Raw genomic sequence first — 19,390 nt, forward strand, 5'->3', positions numbered from 1 at the left:
GCATTAGAACACTTTCAGATATGCAATAGAGATCAGATCATGAAGTATATAGTCCAATTCAATCAGTATGCCTCACAAATTGGATATAGAGATAACTCTCTCTGTCATACCTTTTACTATGGCCTCTGCACTCACATCAAGGATGACATGGTCCAACATGGAAAGCCAAGCAACCTCCATGACATATGCTTCCTTGCTCAAGAACTTGATACTCACTACTGAATCTGGAAGACCAAAATTACTCATGAAAACTAAAACAATAAGGCCTCTAACCAATTCTCTAACCCCAAATCCAAGAGATCCAACTCTCTTCCCTCAGACTCTAGCTCCACACCAAAGTCCATCACTTTTAAACCCTATACTAACAAGCTAGACAAAGATGGCTATCTTACTCAAGAAGAAAAAGACCACCAGTGCCAAAACAACTTTTGCCTATTCTGTGGAGCCAAATGCAAGACTGAGGATTATAACAAGTGAAAGGTAGTGGCCTCTGCCAAGAGTTGTGCAGCTGAAGTAGACACTGCTCTCTAAAAACTGGCTCCAACTGAGTTGGAAAACCAGGAAGCAATCCTATTCCTTTCATGTGAGTTCAGGGCTGCATTGACTCTATTCACACACTGGAGGTCATCACCCTCAATGCAACATCTGTTTCCAACCAATCTTTCCACCTTTCACTTTCAGCAGAATTACTGACTAGTATAGAGCCTGACAGGTCTCTAGCTTCTACTATTCTGCATTTTCTTGCTCTTATCAATTCTGGTTCTAGTCACTGCTTTGTTGACACTAAGTATGTAGCTGCCAATGATATTCCTATTAAAACCATCTCTAGTGTGCAGCTCTAATTATTCAACAGCTCTGTCAGAAACTGCATATCTCAAACTACAATCATTCCTATCCATTTCTCTTTCAGAGACACCTTCCCTATTGACTTCTATGTCATTCATCTGGATTCATCTTGTAATCTTGTTCTAGGATGCAACTGGCTCTCCCACTATAATCCACTGGTTGACTGGGCTGAAAACAGTACCACTTTCTGCTCAACTGACCAGAATCTCACTCTAACTAATTCCACAGCCTTCACCACATCCTCAGTGCTTTTGTGCTCACAGGACAACAGTTCACCCCTCTCTGAGCCTTTTAGCTCAATTTCAGGACTTTTGTGCCCGTCAGACTTCATCAGTTCAACCTCTGAGGCTTCACCCCATTCTAATTCCTCTCCAGATAGCCAGTAGGCTCTATTTCCATATGAACCTATCTATTTCTATCCTCCCTCAGAGTCTTTTACTATAAAAGCACATTCAAAGATCTCCATTATATCCACTGCTGCATTTGTCTGAGCCAGTGCAGAAGAAGGCACTCAGCAGTTCACACTGCAGCCTTCCTTGCCTAATATTGGAGCCAAAGCTGCATCTATAGAACTGGCAGATCTTTCATCAGTGCTAGTAGAGTACTATGATTTTGCAGACATCTTCAGTGATACCCTCTCTAAAAAGCTATCTGAACACAAGCTGTATGACCTCAAAATCAACCTTGAGGAAGGAATATCTCCACTGCTTGGACCCATTTATTTTCTCTCAGAATCTGAACTTAAGGCCCTATAAGAGTTTATTGATGTTAATCTGCACAATGGATTCATTACTTCATTCTGCTCTCTGCATAGAGCTCTGGTCCTGTTTGTCAAGAAAAAGACCAGTGAACTCTGACTTTGCATTGGGGTACTCAGCTATATCATCTCTGATCATGGCTCTGAATTCATCTTCCAGTTCACTCATGCCCTAGCTATTACTCTTGACATAGAACTTCACCTTACTTCTAGTTATCATTCAGAGGCTAATGGACAAACTGAACAGGCAAACTAAACTCTGGAACAATATATCCACATCTACTGCTTTTATAAACAGGACAACTGAGACACTCTCTTTTCTATTGCTGAGTTCATCTACAATAATGCCTCTAATGCATCTATCAGAATTTTCCCATTCTTTACTAACAAGGGTTACCACCCTAACATCATCATTCATTCTAAAAGAGACATCACCTCCACTTAGGCCTGAGACTTTGCAGTCAACCTTGATAAGCTCTATCAAATACTAAAAGATAAAATTTTCAAAGCTTAGTCTTGTTATAAGATTCAAGCAGACAAACATCAGATACCAGTGCCTCTATTCAAAGTGGGTGACAAGGTTTATCTCAGTTCCAAACACATCAAGACCACCTATCCAACCAGAAAATTCTCTGAGAAATACTTTAGTCCTTTTAAAATCATAGCCTAATCTGGTTTCCACTTCTTCATCCATCTGCTGGATCTCCAGTCCATTCACCCAGTCTTTTATATGTCACAATTGAAACTCATAGAAGAAAACACCATTTCTAACCAAACCCAACCACTGCTGCCTCCAGTCAAAGTCAATAGAGAAGAATATTTCAAAATAGCCTAAATTTTCAACTTTAAGCTGAATCACCAGTTCCACTGCCCACTGCTGTATAAGATCCAGTGGCTATACTACAAAGGTACTAATAAAGAATTTACTTGGTTACTGGCCTCTAAGTTCTCCACCAACAAATTTATTGAAAAATTCTACCATTAATACCCAGACAAACCAGAACTCTTATCCAAAGTCATTTAAACATTCTGTTCTTGATATAATACTATTCCAAACACCACTAGCATCCCATCTTACTATTTCAATTCTAACCACTGACTATCATTTCAATTATCTCTTTTACACTTTTCAAAGTCAAATTTTATATTTATATTTCTTGTCCTAACACTTTCTATATACATTTCATACTACAAGATACTTTTTCTTTTTTTTTACAATTACAAGGGCTTAACATCTGATGGACTCACATCAGAATCTGAATTCTCCTCCTCACTTCCTCAACTTCTCCACATTCTTGTCTAACCTCTTCAATATTACTGTCTGCAGATCTTTCACCTCCTGATTTCTCTCACTCTTAAAGATCAGATGTGTCTCTTTTTATGCCTCTAATTTGGACTCTAAAAACAACTCTAAGAGAGATGACATATCATCTGATCTATAATCATTCTGAAGACTCACTATAGTGCTATAGACATCTGCCATCTCATCTGCCAACTCATTTACATAACACATCAACTTTCATATTAATTTCAAAAGTTGGTGGAGGCCAGCAGAGACCTCCACACTGCTAATCACCTCACTTGTGGTGATATCCTTGTTGAATGAACAGACAGTCTTCTTAACCTTACAATGAGCACAAGTCCACCCATAGTCAGTGCCTTCAGTTACTGAGCATGCATAACAGGATGTGCCAGCTTGATGACAGCATATGCAACTCTCTGAAAACAGAACTAAAACAAGCCAACTGTTATACACATGCCACCAGCCTCTATGTCACCTCAACCAACCATAGATTCAATCACCAAAACTCACTGGACTCCATCTGCTTCTCATTACCTATTAATTTCATTTTTACCATTATCATTTCACATCTATATTTCACATCATAATATCTAGACCCTGAACTCAGTAGCAAATATTGACATTAGAACCCAATGGAATCCAACTCAGAATTAGCTACCATTAGTATATAAAGCCATGTATAACCATTATAACTATTCAGTTCAAATATCAACTTGAATAGCCATCTACACTTTGTACTCACTTCAACTCCTCTATATCTCATCTATTGGATTCCACTCCAAAGAATACTCCTGTTTGCTTCTCCAACAGAACTCTGTTCCATCTGTTCAAATTCTTGGGCTCTGACTCAAGAGTGACATTGCTAATAGCTTTATTGACATCCATGCACTCTGCCAGTCTCTGCATATGCACTCAAACCCACTTGATTGGCATGTTCCTAACAGTATATTCAAACTCAAACTCTTGAGTCAAAAAATTTTATCATGTCCATCATATTTACCCAACCTACAGAAATCAATCCTGAATAAACCCAGCCTACTCATTGCAACATGTTTTCCATAGAAGACATTCTGGCCTCTGTCTCAAAAGAACAACCAGGCCTTTTTGGATCAGCCTCCAGTGAAAGACAACCTTCCTATAGAGAAATCTACAATCACTCTAGCTTCACTGCCTGCCAACTTAATTACAACAATTCCCCTAACCCTTTTGACACTATTAGCATTCCAACCAATAGAGCCTGATGAACCAGCCTGATGTATGGCACCTAAATTGACCCTCTAATAGACCCCTTATCTCTGGGCAATATGCATGGGAATTCAGACAGCTCAACTTGGAAGTCAGAGGTGAAAACACTCTCACTCATACTCTCATCTGATGGGAACCAGGTGGTAATCCACCAAACTCTTTTTCAGGAGGGCCAGAAGGTCCAGGTGGTCCTAATAGCCCAGACAGTTCCAACAGCCCTGCAGGAAGTAACAATCCAAACCAGCAGGACATGTTTCTAGAATTTATCTTCTGTCTGCAGTTAAAACATTTGCCCTCCTTCTTTAATTGGTCAATGTTCATTGGTTTACTGGCTCTGGTGTATATAGTGCCTGTCTTCACTTTCTATGTTCTATAAGTAGGAGTGCTGAAGAATGAGATGATGGTCTTAGCAGTGCTGGTTTGATTGTTGGATTTTGCATTCAGTGGCTGATAGAGCTTATGTTCATCCTGTAAGTTTGACTGCTCAGCCTTCTGCTGCTGTCATTCCCTATACATCTCAATGACTCACTCCTTTCATGTGTTGTACTTCTTTGGTATATTTATACTAATGTCTGAAACTATCTTGATGTAAGATGGCAGTGCCCTTCATTTGAGTGCTTTGACTATCTGTCCACCATCAGCAATGTCCTCTCATATTCTGGCAAGCTTTGTGAGTTGCTTCAGTTTGTCAAAATACTCAGTGGCCAGTTTATTGACCATCTTGTACTTCTTGATTTTGCTCTTATGTACTTCTTGTACTATAGAATCAATGAACTTGTTGTTAAGCATCTGTTTGAAGATGGACCAGAACAGCAGTTGGTGATTACCTGATCATAGAATAGAAGTTAGGCAATATGAGGATCCATCAGATCTTCATCTTGTCTTTAAGGTATGATATGGTGAATGCACCCTTGTTTATGTCCATACTGAGAAAGACAGTATAGACTTTGAAGTACTGCTCACAGTCAATGAGAAAGCAGTTGATATCATTGGATATGCTCTTGAAAGAGCAGGGTTTTCAAAGCAAGTCAGATCTGCATTGGAGCACAGCAGCATTTTCCAGTAGTGCCCCCATCAGGTTTGGGTATTGGTCAAAGGGTGGTTGTCACTATTCAGTTGGCAACCCAGGAAATGAGTGTAAAGAGTTGTTATCAGCAACAGGACTTCCTATTGGTTCCATCTCTTTTCATATGATTACCTTATTTTGCACAGTGAACTCTAGTCTGATGGTTTTGGGGTCATCTTTTATAGGATCCTTCCTGCTTCCTTCAGCCTTATCAGGTGGTGGTTGCCCTCTAAGGAGTTAGCTTCTTTGGCTGATCTAAGAGTTTCAGAATCCAGCACTTCAAGTGGTTGGCCATGTCTGGCTGTGAATAAGCTGAGTGGCTGTGGCCTGAGTTGATGGTGTAGAATACATGTATCTGATGCTAGTGGTTCAGATAGAGGGTGCTATCTAGATGACATATTTCAGCATGACTGAGGGGGTCTATAGTATGTGTTTGACCTTGTACTTTGATCTGTATAGCAGGAGTTTGCTGAGTTGGTCCTTAGAGTGGATTCAATTGTAGATCCTAATAGCATGTTCAGTCACCACATCCTGTAGAATGTCTTTTTTTCAATGTCATCTGAAATAGTATACCCCCTTTCCAGAGAGGTTCTTAGCCAATTGACATTCCTCCACAGGAATACTGTTCTCTCCTGATACAGCCTTAAATATTCCTGCTCCCATGCTCACTGCACCTTCTTGTTCAGGACTTTATCTGTATCTTCTTTAGTGTATTCTCAATCTCCCTATTTAAGAGGGATGTCCTGATCTCTCCTTTCATCATCCTCTTTTTTGTCCTCCTTGTTCTCTTTGTTCATACTGTCTTCAATGAGAAAGCTGTCACATGGGTCATAGATGGACAGGACTGAGAGCTTGATAGTCACTAGGAAGCTAGTTGTCATTATTATTGCTGAGGCCAGTATTGTTAGAGTCAGTTCTAGTAGGAGGCTGTTCATTATATCAGTCAGTATTGGCTTCAATGTTTCTTCAAGATCTGCTATGCATTCTTTGCTCCTTCAGTTCTCAGCAATACTGGCAGAAATTTCAATAAAATCAGAAATTGAGGAGAAGTGCTGCAACTCTTCTTGCAAGGAATCTTTAGAGCCCATGGTCAGAGATGTGAGTGTTAAAAGGGACTCAAAGTCTGTAAGCATTGAGTACAGACTCAGAGTATAAGAGAATAGTATTGATATCTGCAATACTATCTGTTTAGAGGGAAGAGAAATATGTGTTTCTCTGAGCAGCTTCACTGGAAGAGATGGCTTCAGCTGACTCTGCCCAAGAGTCAGTATTTGTTGATATACTGGGCTCCCAGAAGGGAGAGCTTGTAGATTTGATTCAGAGACTGTACTAGCTTGGGGAACCAGATCTCCAAGTGGCAGCCTTGAGCTCTCATTGTCATCATCAGTACTGACAATCATACTGGGCTTCTTCATACTTATTCTGGGCCCTGGCTGCTGCATCTTTAGCTGCATCTTAGGCTCATTCTTCTGCTTCTATCCTGGCCCATTCTGCTCAAGTGGTGGCAGTATAGTAATCATCAGATGGTTCTTCTGTAGAGTAATCTCATGGGCCTCTCTCAGGGCTGTACTAGGCATAAAGTCTTCTGCTTGAGTCAACTTGGGCCATGAGCCTTTCCCTCTATCATTCTGGTAGATCCTCATTGTTTGTTCAGAGATCAGTGGCCCCATAACTACCATAGTTGGTGTAGACTGACAAGGTGGAGCTTCCAGCTGGTATCATATAGAGAGAGCCATGTCCAGAGTTTGAAGATGTATGTTGAGATCCTGGAGCTATCTGAGTGGCATCAAGAGAGTCCCAAGCACAGTCTCCAATCTCATGCTCTAGTAGAGCAGTAGAAGAGTCAGGGGATGGCTTATCATTGAAGAAGTCCTCAGAGAGGTTCTCATCTTTGTAGTCTAGGACTGAAGGGAAGTTTAACAGTACCTATGGGTTTTTGAAGCCTGTGTGCTGATTGTTGTGGTTTCTGCTGTTGAATTAGATAGGTCTAGAGAGATATCAGTGTTCTTCTTCTTCTTTCTCAGTGCTTTGTGTATTTATTCCACTAGGTCTGACTTTAGGTATGGGTCTGAGCAGAGGCCAGAAGAAGACTCTGACAGAAGCAGGGATGTCATAGAAGGGGAGATCAGAGGTGACATTGCATAAAATCTGTTGTACCTGCTGGAATGCCTGATAGTGCCTGACTATCCAAGCTGATACTGATTGTCATCCATGGCAAAGTTGTATGATGGCCAATAAGCCTAGAAGCATTCCAATGATAAAAGCTAATAGCTTAAAGAAGTCATCAGTTAGATTGAGAGATGAAGTGTTCAAGGATGGCATTTGGTTTCCTTTATGCTTATTGTGCATAAGGAAAGAAAAGCATAAGCTTCAAGCTAATTATTAAGCTCAAGCAACATGTGATCTGAACATATGATAAATGAGCACTGTATCATATTCATACAGTCACACTCAAGTTCACTTGTATGCATTCATATGGCTTTGTGTCTTAAGGCCATTACAAGTTGGCTTGAGATAGAATGATAGATGAATAAACTTTAGCTCAAAGCTGGGGTTATACAGCAAGAACTATTCTACTTATATACTATCCATCTGTCAAGATAAATATACTACTACTAATTGTGTATGTCCAAGTCTTTGTGCTCTTTGTCTTTGAGTGTTGCTACCATCTACAAAAGAGTTGTTGAGTATTGTTGAAGGGCATTATTATGTCAGAAGACAATGACAGACTCAGCTTGTTGTGATGACTAAGCCTGTCTCACAGTCTTAAGCACCAGTCTAGGTGCCCTGACTAAGCATAAATAGGGGTTAAAACAAAGAAAAGATAGAAAAATCATAACAGAAAGCTACTCATTGTAGTATAATAACATAAGTTGTTTAGCATGAGCATGGTTACCAGCCCAGATTGGGAGAGTGCAATTATGATAAAAGATAGGCACCAAAGAGATAGCTGCTTGTGATAAGATAAGATAAGATAAGCAGGAAAATTATAACATAAATACTGTATAAAAAAGTCTCAGCAATCTCAAACCAAGCTACTGTCTCACTACCTCAAACCAATTCTTGGCTAAGCATGATATAGAGGCTAAAATTGTGCAACAACATATAATGGCTTTTATTCAAATTTCATAACATATTCACCATCAGGACCACTCCAATATTCCTCTGGGCCATTTGGCAGTAACCCACTCTATTCTATTCAGTACCACCATCTTGGATAGCTACCAGAGCATTACTTGTAGCTAGATTCAGATAACCAGAAGTAAAATATCAGCACCAGCATTTTTTGAACTCAAATTAATATTCAGACCAGTAGCACTGAATCTAAGTGATTTTGCATGCATCATGCTCCATGCCACTAAATTATTTGGGAAAGTTCACCAAGGATAAGGATATCCTTTATTGAATTTTGATAAAATAAGTTCTTAAGCCACTTAATACAAGGACTTAAACATAAACCGGCAGAAGGCACGGGAAAGGCGGCGAGGACATGCAATGACTGTGCCAAACACGACTACAAAATTTCCTTTTCTGCTCGGTCACGTCACAGTAACGTAGGGCGGAAAGTACTCAACTTGGTCTGCCCTATCCACTGCGTGGACATTTCTCCAGACATTCTAAATGAAACAATCGTATTAATGACGTGCAACATTCATATTTGGGCCACAATCACCCCAGGGAACATCTGAGCCTGTGCCTGTGCTTGCGCCTGCGCAGCTTCCAGTAACTTCTTCTTGCGCCCGTTCCCTGTACCCACACCTGTAGCTCCCTTCTTCTTCTTTGGTGCAGCAGCCTCTCCTGGTGTACCTCCTGCCGCTCCCACCACGGTTGTAGCTGTATTCCCTGATGGAGCTGCAGAACCAGCAGGCTTTGACTTCTTCTTCGCAGATGTCCCTCCCGTTTTGATGATCTGTCCCAGAGGCCCTATCTTCATCTGGGCCGCTGGTGGTGCTTCATCTGGTATGGGGGTATCTGGCGGTGGAATATTGGGAGGAGGTGGCGGCGGCGGCACAGGTATGGGTATTGGAGCACCTGAGGAGTCTGTAAGAAGGGGGTACGAGTTGAGAGTTGGAGGTGGTGGTGGTGGTGGGGCCGACATAGCTGTGATACGACTTTGATAGAAGGACTTGAGCAAGCCAATCTGGTTGCTGACTTTGCCCACAGTGAGAGGAACGAAAGGAAGTGGCGGTGGATAGGGCGGGGGCGGTTCTGACGGTTTGACACTGACAGAGAAAGTCAGCACATATATGTCGAGGCAATAAGAGGACGTACGTAGCAGACAACGGCCCCTTTGACCGTTTCTTGCCTTTGAGAAGTCGCTTCGGAATAGTGAGGCTTGACATGCCTAACTCCTCCGCAATACCGAGCTCGCGTAGACCCAGATAATCCATTCCCAAAGACTCCGCAAAGTCGCCTCTGAAAAGAAGGTTTCGTAAGATATAGATGAAGGGCAGAAGCATAAAATCACATACAGAGCCAAGACACCAGCCTCGTCTTCGTCTTCTTCTTCGAATAGGCCCTCGTCTTCTACAGCTTCGACAGCAGTCTAAAGAAATATTCAGAATATTCAGAGAAAAGCTGTAGAAATTGTGCTGACCGCTTCTCGATATGCCCCAACAAGCTTCTTCTCTAAATCATTCAGTCGCGATCCATACCGCTCAACGTCGTCAGAAATGTACCGCTCAAGGTCTTGGACTCGCGTCACGCCACTCTCAAATAAGGTATGCAATATGATTTCCTTGCGACTCGTTCAGCGGCATGTACATGCACCGACACAAGCATGTGTGCTCACCTCTGCAGTCATTGTATTTGAATACTTGTCAGACAAAAATCTGATGGTTCGTCCAACGTTCAACAGATAATCCGAAGTGACTCCAGCAAGCACATCCAAAGCCGACTGCGAAGTGCCTGCGATAAGTGACACTTGAGCTACATACCACATCAACCGAGACGCGGACGTACCTTGAAACCCCGAATGCTCCAAAACTTTCTTGCTCATCCACTGCAAACAATCTGTGCTGTTCTTTTCGCCGATGTCCTCTATTCTCACTCTCTTCTTCCCCAAACTCCACGGCCGTCCGTCAACATCCACTACAGCTGCCTCTTCATCAGGCACGATCATGCCTCCAGGCGGATCTCCCAATGATGATTCGCTATCCTCGGTGCCGGTTCCTCCCAGTGCTGAGAACTTGGCATGGGTATGCCTCACTCTTCTCATCGTCCGTATGTTGTTGTTCATGAGTGTCAATAACGACTTGGGATTCGGCCTTGAAGGGTCTAGCTGTTTCCGTCGTTTCTTGCGCTTCGGAAGTGAAGATTTGGGTGGCCGAGACTGTGGGACCCCAGGCAGACCATTAGGAAGCAGTAGGTCAGATTGCGCTCTCATCCACCACATCTGCGTGATATCATCGCTTTCGGAGGGAAGAGGGATCGGGTATTGAGGTTCCACTCGTGCACGCTTGCGTGGGCGAGCAATCTGCCCATTCAGCTTGCGCTTCTCGCCTGTTACCGCCTCTACTTTCGCTTCAATCGGATCAACATCATCGCTCTGATAGTCCGGTGCGAACACCCGAAGTTCGTCGCGTGGAGGAGAGTCGTGGTTTAATTTCGCGAACAACGACATACCATGCTGCGTCCGAATCAGTGCTGGCGAGTCGGCAAAAGGTAAATCTCGGCGCTGTAGAGGCACAGCAGTAGGCTTGACAATAGTCTTAGCGAGGGGGGCTGAGCTCGAAGACCGGGGATGTACCATGCCGGGCCTTGAGTATCCGTTCACCATGCCGTTCACTTTGGGACCCTGTAGTGCAGCAGGAATTACAGGATCGGCTCGTTCCTTGCGATCTGTGATATTTCGCAGCAACTTCTCTGCCTTGCCTTTAAGCCGATTGACGCAGTGCCGTAGGGGATGATTCTAACGCGCTGTCAGCGCGAAAAGACGAGAAAATTACAGCAGACGCACATCTCCATTGTAAGTATAGCAATTGGTCCATATCAAGTCCAAATCGTCCTGAAATTCGCGTTTGGACTTATAGCTCTTCGCCTTGACTTTTCTGGCCATTGTCTGGAAGTCCATAGGGTTTTGAATGACTGAGGCAGGTCAGCAAGCAATAAACGGAATTCAGGGGACCATACTTGTGTGATAATCCGGAGCTTCCGTCTTGGAAACTGGTTTGAGGAAAGCCTCTGCATCGTGATTGTCCTGGTGAACCCGACGGCTTAGTGGAGCGCGTTACATCATTGAGACATGACGTACTATAGTGATTGTCCGCAAATCAGCAAGTAAACCGTCGAGGGAATCATAGAATGGATCTGATAGTTTGTCTCCAGCGTGCTGGAAGAGGATTACTTGACTGGGATTGAAGCAAGATATCGCGACGTACCCTGCCTTCCTTGACCGTCGTCAACAGCAATTTGAGGTCTGTATTCGGAAATGCCTCTTTGACATGACTCTCCGTAAGTGTCCTTAGGAGATTCTGCACATATAGCCGTAAGAAACGCGATAGAAATGAAGAATAACATGGACGCACATTCATGATGGTGGTCGGAAGACAAGCCGAGTCGATCGGGTCGGAGTTCAAAATTGGATATAATTGTTCCCCTATACCCTCGATGCAAGTAACACAAGGAAATTATATTACGGTAATTATTTAGGTATCCCACCGACATACCAGCGGCGTCTGTACAAGTACAAGATGTGCTGTAACTCGTCGTAACATAATAGTCGATATTCGTTCGTTCGTTCGTTCGTTTGTTCGTTCGTCATTTCATTGACTCGCTGCTTTCTCCATCGCTTTCCGAATAGGATTCTGGCTCTTTGGCAGTGCACCGCTCTTCTCCAACCTGTCGAACAACACGAACAGCTTCTCCATCTCCTGCTCCTTCTCTTCTTCCGTCATCTCAGGCAAGTCCGGTTTCTCCATAGTGTTGCCCGTAATCGGATTGATGACCTTGCCATCAGGCGCGACAGGTTCAGCAGACGAAGGGGAATCCTCACTTCCAGGGGGCGGAGGAGCGGACATGATGCCCTTGTTAAACAAGAACCCAGCAACGTTGCCATACCCGACAAGGCTTGATAATATCCGCGCGTCAGAGTCGGCCATTGCAAAGAGCATCTCCCCCACAGAGTCCTTCAGCCGGGAGTGGTAGACGCTACCCATAAGACGCAAACAGCGACCAAGCATATCTGACCTTCCCTCCAACGGTGCCGACCTGTCTAGATCCGGAGGTACAATCCATTCACGCAGACGTCCCCGCGATGTCTCATCTGCGAGACAAAGACGTGTGATAAGCACAATTAGCGGTGAAATAATATCATCAAGGGATCCGTCCAGCTGCTCCTTCTTTGGGCGCTCGCGAACAGAGGGGTCGTCAGGGTCAATGGAGCCGGGAAAATAGTGTGAAAAGGAGACTTCGAGGAGGTCATGGGCACGGAGGAGAATGTCTTGTTGTGTTGCTGTATTTGGTGATGGACTTCGTGACAAAGATCTACGCCCAGCAACAGACAATACTGACAGAGCCCGGTCCAGCGTACTTGACTTGGGAGGAGTTTGAGAGAGCACCGGCGATTCACCACCATTGCTGGTAGATGTTTTGGGGCTGCTGCTATTTGACGAACTGCGGCGCTGAGGAGTCGAGGGACCAAGCCATACGGGCCTGAGGGAGGACGTGATGGGTATCGTGATAAGGGCATGAATAACGTGAGTCAACGGCGACACCAAAGGGCTGGGGAAGGTCGGTGGCAACGAGTAGAATGTTCGTAGTAGAGACGGCAGCAACCCATCAAGATTTGGACTCCAAAAGTCGCCCAATGCCTTCTGCCCATCATTTGCTTGCGGCGTCTGTGGCTCAGCATCGACCATCTGCCAGCCATCAGCCGATCCGCAGTCACGACAGGAAATCTTGCAGCGCACCTTTGGGTAATGCAGCAACAGATTGAACGTGAACTTGAGCAAATCCGCCATGGCTTCACGTCCAAGCTTGGTACCAGCCTGTATGGCGACGAGCATGGCATCGAGCTTGCTCGCAATAATATCAACGACGCCTCTCCGTTTGTGGTTGTGATCTTCGACGAGCGAAATGATCCAGGACGACCCCGACACTGTCGCCAAGAACAATATCCTCGACAGAATGAAAACTTGATCCGGCGTAGTCGATTTCTGCGCAAACTGAGCGGGAGCGAGGAAGAAAGCGAAGAAGGCTCACATCAAGCATGCCGACACAAATTTCGCCGCCTCCAACCTCTTTGCCAATGAAGGCCCCCCTGGCATGATCAAATAAAAGCATAGTATTCGCCATACACCTTAACGCCTCATTCGAAGCTTCTGGATCGTCCTTAAGTGAAATTGATAGCCCCAGGAGGGTGCTCAGCGTCGATGCTGTCGCGAGGGTCTCAGATCCTGATGGGTTCTTTCCAAGCATTTTCACAGCGAGCAGGGCTTGAGCAGCGTCTTCCGAGGAGTGAGCTGGAAAGAATGGACACAGGACGGACGCCGCACCCTTGAACGACAATCTCCCGTTGCCAGTGCCATGTTTAGAACTACCTTTGAGGTCATGTAGAATGGTATCGATGAGAGTTCCACGGGTATCTTTGTTAAACGTGAGTGGCGGCGCTGGACGCAAAAGAAGAGAACCATAAGGATTAGTGAATCTCGGATAGAGCGACCGACCGGAGCATACCGTTAATTATGCTCTGTAGCACAACGGATCGCGACGAAGAAGAGGGCAGCGCGATATACGACTCGAGCAAGTCGACGCCCGACATCCACCGCAAAGGTCAGTGGGAGCAGAAAGCAGGCGAGGAGGACGCAGGCGACGGGGAGAAGGTAAGTAGCGAGCAGGTGAAAGGAAAAGGAAGGGTAGTACTGTATCCGTTGCCGTTGCCATGCCTGTCAACCTTTTTCACTCCGCTCAGCAAATTTCAATTTCAGTGCCTGACTCGGCGCCTTGACCGTTCACGCTGACGTTGCTCGATACTACTACCATAACACGACACTAGACGACACCTTACGACCTGAACAACAACGACGACGACGATGGCAACGACAACGGCAATGATGGCAGCCAGTGTGATGATCCACGATTCATCATTTATGTGCTTCTACATGTTCCGCCAATCTCACCTTACTTTGACCGTTCGGCCACCGACAACTCCTGGCACTCAACGTTTCAGCAGACAGCCGGCATGAAGTTTTTCAATGTGTCTAGTCGTGGTATTGGCATTGCCTGGACCTGTGGGGCGCTATCCTACAGTAACATTCTCCCATTCATTAATAGCCAAGTCAATAGCCTCCATCAGCTCCATGGCGATCGCATGGTGCTTCGAAACTACCTTTCCAGTCTGGAACGATGCTGCGAGCGAATTGGATTTCGGGTGAGCAACCTTAGAACCCTCGTCGTCGATGAGCGTGGTATCCTCCAGAGCAGGGAGGCTGTCGGCCGAAATGGATGTCGGCGACGATACGAGTGGGCCTTCTTCAACTGTCGCGGGAAGATTGGGAATGAAGAGTGTTTGGGTATAGATGGCGCGTCGTTTCAGGCTGTAAGGTATTTGGCTTCTGCACTGAATGTCCTCAGACCACCCGACAGTGTGCCGATTTGGCACACTGGTGGGATCTAAGTTGGATAAACTGATTTCGTGTGCATAACAGTGAGTTGGACATTAGACGGTTTCATACTGGGAGGCCGACTCTGGCTATTTGCTGGCGGCGGCGGCAGCTCTGAGTTCTCAGCATTGACGGTCCTCAGCTTTACTCGCGCATTGGCCAACGGTGTGATCTTTTTGAACATCGGGGACGGCGCTCTCCTCTGCACCTCACGCAACGGAACGACCTCGAAACGATGCGGAGTCTTGTCCCGAACAGCGATTCGTGTTTTCTTCGTCAGTCTCCGGGCGTCTCGCGACGGTACCAGCAGTTCGGGCCTCTTTGGCTGAGGCAGCTCAAGAATGGACGGAATACGCGTATACGATTGTTCACGCATCGCATGGAGCAGAGCGTCACCGAATTCAGGCGAGACGGTCCATTTACCACTGGTGTCTGTTGTTCGTACAGGGAGAACTGAGCGTTGTGGCCCAGCTGAGCGAGGGAATATGAAGTTGCCATCGAGCGAGGGTGTGGGCATGGTGGAAGACAGAAACAGAGAAACGATCACGATCACCAAGTCCGTCGTTAAAAAATAATTACATTTTAATCCAGTCTATAGCAATCCTACATAGGCGGTCTTATTGGAGCACTGCCTTTTTCTAGTGCCGTCCGTAAACTAGAAAAAAATCAGCAACAATTTGAATCGAATAAGATTTTACGCACCTGTAATCATCTCCGTTCTGTGTTATATACCTCACCCAGGGCAACGCCTGGTACCCGCTCTTCTCAACGATCTTCAGATACCGCACCTGGATGCCGCTAACAGTAAAGTAGGGTATCTCGAACTTGACCGTGATAGGCGCGCGCTTCTCCGGTTCTTGCTCTGTAAGAATCTTAGCTGGAAGTAGAGTCGAAGAATGAGCAGCTCACCGCTCTTTACGCTGGGCAACCCAAAATGCGCCCTCATCAAAAACTCCCTTCCTCCTCCCAACTGCTTTATTTTCCAGACAAAAGCACTCTTGTCAGGAGCATACTGCACCGAACCTGTCGACGCCTATCAAGAATATCAGAGGTACACCAACCAAAAAAACTCAGCAAACGCACTCTAAACTTGGGACTGTCCGCGTCATCCGGTACTGGCACATAAATTTCGACATTGCTCGCCGTACTCCGTCTCTTGAACTGTGCAAGCACCTTGACCACGTACTCCACCCGGCTACCTTTGTGGCTCTCGACCGCCGCTTCGACCCAAACGAGCGGCTTGACCGGCGTGCTCAGTCGGTAGCTCATCAGTTCAAACTCTCCATCTGGTGGGATAAACGAAATCGTTCGGTCATTCTCGAACCGTGATAGCCGCACACACTGGTGGAATTTGACATCTTCCATCTCAATGGCTTTTCCACGCGCAGCTACAAACCGCAGTCAAGGAAGAATAGGTAGAACGCACAGTCGTGGACTCACTCCTCCCTGTACTCTCGAACATGACCTTGTCGTTCAGTCCCAGCCGCAATTCAGGCATTCCACTGAGATAGCATTTCATCTTGACTGCACCCAGAATCTCTGACCTTACGACATTTCCATTGGCGTTGACCTACTGGACGTGAGACAGACATGGAAAAATAGCAATAGACACGCACCAGCAGATTGACGCTCTCGATAACATCCAAAAACACCTCGTTCTTCCTGTACCTGATTCCCTCGGTACGCCACGACACCGCGTTGGTTACCGCTATCGGTGGCCTTACTTGGACTTCGAGTTTATGCGATTCCTGCGTGATGTATCTAGAATAGAACGTGTCAGTAAGCTCTAGTACCGATAGACAGAACCATCAACAACGACACAGGGAACTGTTCAAACTGAAAAGACAAAAGACTTACTCCTGCAGAATTTTGCTCTCTGTCGTCTGTGGATACCCAAAATCCATCATCTCATCCATCAACTCATATATAATCACAAAATTATCCCTGATACTCTCCTCCTCAAGCTCCTTGAAGTATTCAACGAGGACCTGCGTCAGCCGGTGGAGAAATATGACAGTTTCTGCCGCGTTGATATTTCGTTTCGACAGGGCCAACACTGGCGAACAGCATCAGCCAGCCTCTACGATGACACGCTCCGCTACTCACGATATAGATTACTGAACCTCACATGCACATAATTGACACCCTCCTTTGAGAAACAGGGCGTCACTTGCTGGCCCTCCTCCTCGATGTCTAGGATGTAGGGAAGGAATTTCTCTACGTATGACGCTGGAACATCATCCCTGTACGATCGCTGGATAAGTGGCTTGCCCTTGAGGTCAAGTATCGCAATGAGGGATGTCATCGCGAACTGCCGTGACGTGACGTTGGTGGTGGACGGAGAGAGAAATGGTTCTGTTGCCAAAAGTGGAAATCACCACCTTCATGGAATACGTTGAATCTGAAGAATAGGACAGAGCACAGGACCGGCACAGGATTTTCTTTCTCTGCACTCTTGTATAATCTTCACCTCACTGCTTGGTTCTCTAGCAAATAAAGTGTGACACATCATGTCAGTTTTTTTGTTGCTGACAATATGCTACCATGACTGACTCAAGATGTTGCTCATAAGCCAATTTAACTCCATCATTCTAAGGCACAGCTTTTTCCTTGTCACATAGTACATAGAGATGCCAGGATGAAACATCATTCTTCACAGATATCAATGAATGGTGAATTCTGGGCAAAGAAGAGCAGCTCATTTCTGCATAGAACATCACCTAATATTGTTTAAATGCTATACCTAGGGAAAGATCAGTAAGCCAGGTATTGACAGGTATTGACATACTTCCCTGTTTAGTCAAAAGGCCTAAACTGATCCATTTCACCATCCAGCATCCACTATTGGGCTTTCATAAGTGTCAGCTTACTAGGCATCTGAAGGTTGTGATCAAGAGACTAAAATTATGACAGTATGTTCTTTCAATTCCTCTACAGATAACATAGTATTGAATCTTTTGATTAGAAATGTAGAGCCTGTGATGATAGAATTTATGAAAGAGCTTCAACTAAAGAATGAGAGAAACAATACATCAATGTATAGTTTCAGTAATAGTAATAGATGCTTGTTAGGAACATGTCAATAGAATGAAGTCAATTGCATGCAGAGTGGATGGGCTTTGGCAAAGCTATTAGAAATGTCACCCTTGAGTTGAAGTGCAAAGGATCAAGGTAGCAGAATGGAGTCTGTCAAAGGGAGAGAAGTTGGATAGATGATATTCTAATGGAATGGAATCTGTCAGACTTAGAGGAGAGCTTGAAATGAGGATGAAGTTATTGGGCTAAACTAATTTGATATTTGAACTGAATATCTACAGTGAATGTACATGGCTTATATACTAGAGGTAGCTAATTCTGAGTCAGGGTCTGATGGACTCCAATGCTGACTAATCATCACCAACTTTAGGTTGGAAATTAAAATGTGAAATAAGGACATGAAATGGTAAAGGTAAAATCAAATAAAAGGAAATGGTGGCTTGTCAGACTCCAGTGGGATCCAATGGTTGACAAAGTGTTGGTGGTGTGAAGTGGAGTCCAGTGGCATGCACATAACAGTGCCCCAATGAATAAGCACTTTTGGCTCATCATAAAGGCAAATTCCAAGGGTAGGGAGTGTTTTCATAGGCCTCTGGTGTGGATCTCAAGGCACCCACAATCTCTGTTGATATGGAGCTCTGCTTATCCATAAGGATGGGCCACCAGCACCATCACTATCTTAGTGCCAATTCTCAGCTGAGGCTGATTCATGAGAGACATCAGCTCCAGTGTCTCTTCTTCATTTTCACCTTCATCCCTTGTAAGCCTGTGTAACAAAGGAGGTATCACACATTGTTATTATTGATAGCTGTAAATCCTATTACCTATTATTATATCTATTATGATCCTCTTGTTCAATTAGAGATGTCGATGAAGCTTTGAAGGCCCAAACTTATTCGGGATCTCTCGTAGTGTGTCCCTCAGCGGAATGTCAAATACTCTGCCAATGGAAAACTGAATGATACACTCTTCTTTCAGCCAATGGGCTGTACTGCGACGAGAGGTTTTGTCTGTATTCGGCCTATCAGATTGTTCGAAGCTTCTGATTGATGGCACTGGTCCAGACTTAGTGATAAACAGATAAGATATAAATGAACAAAAGCCTATCCACGACCTACTCATCAATCCTCTTCAACGAAAGCCCAAGACCTCTGCTCCAGCCAATTTTGCATTCTGTTGTGCTGAAATATCAGTGTCAATAATGAGTCCGGTACCTGGTTCTGAGTCGTACCTGGTACGTAGGGGAACGAGAATATTTTTTCTTGTCGTCCCAATTTGATCTCCTCGTCGGTTACTCGTTGAGCAAATATCCCTGATGTTCTGAAGACCGTTTGTGCAGTATTTGGTGCAAGAAACATATTGAACGAGGCATGAGGAGATATAGACACAGCATGGAGACAGAATAAATCTCAGTGTAGCTGAAGCATATGCGACGACAAACCAAGCAGTGTTTACATGCAAGCTTGTGAAACGAGGTTCCGACAAGTAGGTCGGAATATTCGGGAGGCCCGTTTAATTAAGGTAAACTCCAAGTG

At 44.8% G+C, this 19,390-nt stretch overlaps 4 protein-coding genes across 4 annotated transcripts; all 4 read right to left on the reverse strand.

Annotated features, from left to right (window-relative positions):
* Positions 1 to 8,869: 8,869 nt before the first annotated feature.
* BT62DRAFT_895695 (uncharacterized protein) lies at positions 8,870 to 11,750 on the reverse strand (the record flags this gene model as incomplete). Its single annotated transcript, XM_043183229.1, has 10 exons — positions 8,870 to 9,440; positions 9,490 to 9,633; positions 9,690 to 9,763; positions 9,815 to 9,955; positions 10,010 to 10,125; positions 10,180 to 11,128; positions 11,177 to 11,304; positions 11,350 to 11,416; positions 11,471 to 11,548; positions 11,598 to 11,750. 10 exons carry the CDS (start codon positions 11,748 to 11,750, stop codon positions 8,870 to 8,872), a joined length of 2,421 nt encoding a protein of 806 aa, XP_043039595.1.
* Positions 11,751 to 11,981: 231 nt separating this feature from the next.
* BT62DRAFT_895946 (uncharacterized protein) lies at positions 11,982 to 13,978 on the reverse strand (the record flags this gene model as incomplete). The annotated part of the gene is made up of 5 exons (XM_043183239.1): positions 11,982 to 13,045; positions 13,109 to 13,373; positions 13,420 to 13,664; positions 13,713 to 13,826; positions 13,894 to 13,978. The coding sequence occupies 5 exons, from the start codon at positions 13,976 to 13,978 to the stop codon at positions 11,982 to 11,984; spliced, it is 1,773 nt and encodes a 590-aa protein (XP_043039596.1).
* A 477-nt stretch (positions 13,979 to 14,455) lies between these two features.
* Positions 14,456 to 15,336, reverse strand: BT62DRAFT_1006298 (uncharacterized protein; the record flags this gene model as incomplete). The annotated part of the gene is made up of 2 exons (XM_043177236.1): positions 14,456 to 14,829; positions 14,892 to 15,336. The coding sequence occupies 2 exons, from the start codon at positions 15,334 to 15,336 to the stop codon at positions 14,456 to 14,458; spliced, it is 819 nt and encodes a 272-aa protein (XP_043039597.1).
* An 86-nt stretch (positions 15,337 to 15,422) lies between these two features.
* Positions 15,423 to 17,124, reverse strand: BT62DRAFT_920137 (clathrin adaptor, mu subunit; the record flags this gene model as incomplete). Its single annotated transcript, XM_043184200.1, has 8 exons — positions 15,423 to 15,474; positions 15,522 to 15,696; positions 15,729 to 15,852; positions 15,903 to 16,207; positions 16,260 to 16,389; positions 16,436 to 16,580; positions 16,677 to 16,875; positions 16,926 to 17,124. 8 exons carry the CDS (start codon positions 17,122 to 17,124, stop codon positions 15,423 to 15,425), a joined length of 1,329 nt encoding a protein of 442 aa, XP_043039598.1.
* Between the last annotated feature and the right edge of the window lie 2,266 nt (positions 17,125 to 19,390).

The sequence above is a fragment of the Guyanagaster necrorhizus genome, assembly GCF_019112545.1.
Source record: "Guyanagaster necrorhizus MCA 3950 unplaced genomic scaffold BT62scaffold_13, whole genome shotgun sequence".
Lineage (NCBI taxonomy): Eukaryota > Fungi > Basidiomycota > Agaricomycetes > Agaricales > Physalacriaceae > Guyanagaster > Guyanagaster necrorhizus.